General features: G+C 59.9%; 1 protein-coding gene across 1 annotated transcript; it reads right to left on the reverse strand.

The window, feature by feature from the left end:
* Positions 1-68: 68 nt before the first annotated feature.
* CSUI_011498 (uncharacterized protein) lies at positions 69-2108 on the reverse strand (the record flags this gene model as incomplete). The annotated part of the gene is made up of 2 exons (XM_068071596.1): positions 1730-2108; positions 69-888 (listed from the first exon to the last, which is right to left on the reverse strand). Coding segments are annotated over exons 1-2 (1092 nt in total), but the record flags the coding sequence as incomplete, so codon positions are not given.
* Positions 2109-2165: the final 57 nt, after the last annotated feature.

The raw sequence follows: 2165 nt of genomic DNA on the forward strand, positions 1-2165 counted from the left end.
GGAGGAGGGGGAGGCGGAGGAGGTGGAGGGGGCGGTGGCGGAGCTGTCTGAGCTCCAGACGCACCGCCAGTTGTACTTGTCGCGCCTGCTACCTGCGTTGCCCCCGAGAACGTGCTGCCCCCCGTGTGCGTGCCTGCGCCCCCGAAGGCCACAGGTGGGGGCGGGGGAGCCACTATACTTCCCGCCACGCCACTTCCGGCACTCGGAGCGACGGTGGTACTTGCTGGAGCCGCAGCTGCCATTCCTCCAACAGCACCAGTTCCTCCTGCTCCAAAAAGGGCAGGCGGAGGTGGAGGAGCTGTTTGCGCGCCTGCGCTTCCAATCCCGCCGCTCGCCTGCACTCCGGCGAGAACACCACCCGCTGAAGTCCCTCCACCGCCACTGAATGTAACCTGGGGCGGTGGAGGGGGAGGCGGAACCGTGATTTGAGCTCCCGCGCTACTGCTAGCTGCGCCTCCTGTGGGAGGACCATAAGGTGTCTCCGATGGCGACGACGGAGTGATAGTTTCTCCGCCCGCGGAGAATACAGAACCACGGAACCCGGACGGGAGAAGAGAAGTTGAAGCAGCCGCAGTTGCCGCTGATGAACTATGAGATGAGAGACTGTAGGACTGCAGCGATGGTACTGCAGAGGGGTAAGATGTTCCCTGATCCAACTGCGATCCGGTTCCGCTCAACGATGGGCTTGTTGACAGTGGACTCGATGGAAGAATTGAAATATGGGCGGGAAATCCCGAACCGACGCCACTCGAAGAACCAGGCGACACACCGCGTGGTCCTGTTGACGCCGTCCCCGAGCTCGTTCCGGCTGCGGAGGCCATAGCCGCCGAGTGTGCAACAGCCGCCTCCAGCATCTGCGCCATAGCGAGAGCGCTGCTCAACGTGGAGCTGAATACGGCAAAAAATGAGGGTTGCGATTCCAGCAATGTGTGCTTCTGAACTGTTGCCGCTGGCGTGGCAACCCCAACGCACAAGGTCCAAGCGCAGATGTTTCGGGAGTGACGCTACCGTGAGCCCCAGACAAAGAGGACTGTTCTGTCGACTTCTTTCTTTTTCGACCGATGAGGTACACGCGGCCACGAACAATCACCCAAACACTGAACCTCCCACGGGTCCTCCCTTGAAGCACTCAGCCAACAACGTAGCGCCTGTGCGCGCTCACCGAGGGAACAGCACCAGGACACGCAGCCCTCGACACAGACAAGTCGAGCGATCATCGTCAGGCGCGCACACTTGAGAACACACTCCACCCCAGTCTACCTGCTGGGCACAAGACTCCCCTAGGTGTTGCCACCGACACAGCAAGAGAGGCGTCATGGCCACAGTTTCTCATGTATTAAACCCACCTTCTGGTGCGTGTCCTAGCAAAACTCGTCACGAGTGTCAGACAGACGGTCGGGAAACCCAAATCGACGCGGGCTAGTATAAGTTTCGTCTGAGGGCGTGCGGACGCTTGGTCATGTCCTGAGGAATTACTGAGTATATACCGGGATAAAGAAGACGTGTCCAACGTACCGATCTTTCCTGTCTCCGGAGAGCCATAAGACGAGAACACAGTTTCGCACATGGGTATCACTGCACACGAATCGATCACCCCAGCAACACGGCGCTTTCACAAGACTCTCCACAAGATGTGCGAACGCCCCAAAGAGACTGACCAAAGAGACCACAGAAACGTCACCCGATCATGTGTGCGCGCTTGGAACCAGTGCCAAAGGTGGTGACTAACCTTCTCGCCGCACTTCCACCTGCTCTCCTCCGTCCCTCGTCCGTCGCGTGTGCTCCGCCGCCGTGCTCCCGCATGAGCATCATAACCAGGCCCGCAGCGGCTGCCGCAGTATCCCTCCTCCTCTCGACTGCTCCTCGCTCTTCTTCTCCTTCTCCCCTTCCCCTGCTGTGTCGCCGGCTTGTACTTGTTCCTCCTGTCCAACCTGCTCCGCCCTCTCCCCTGCGCCTTCCACCTCCACTCTCTCTCCTCTCCCCACAGAACGCACTCGCCATCCGCGCTCCAGACGGAGGACTGGACGGCCTAGACCTTGTGTAAGAACTTCGAGATGAAGCCCGGGACCCACCTTCCACACGTCTGTGCTGTCTGCTCGCAATAGCAGCACTCTAGCGCCCCCTTGGCTCCACAAGTGGTTTCTGCTATTGCGAGCAGACAGCAC

The sequence above is a fragment of the Cystoisospora suis genome (genome assembly GCF_002600585.1).
Source record: "Cystoisospora suis strain Wien I chromosome Unknown contig_12494, whole genome shotgun sequence".
NCBI classification, from domain to species: domain Eukaryota; phylum Apicomplexa; class Conoidasida; order Eucoccidiorida; family Sarcocystidae; genus Cystoisospora; species Cystoisospora suis.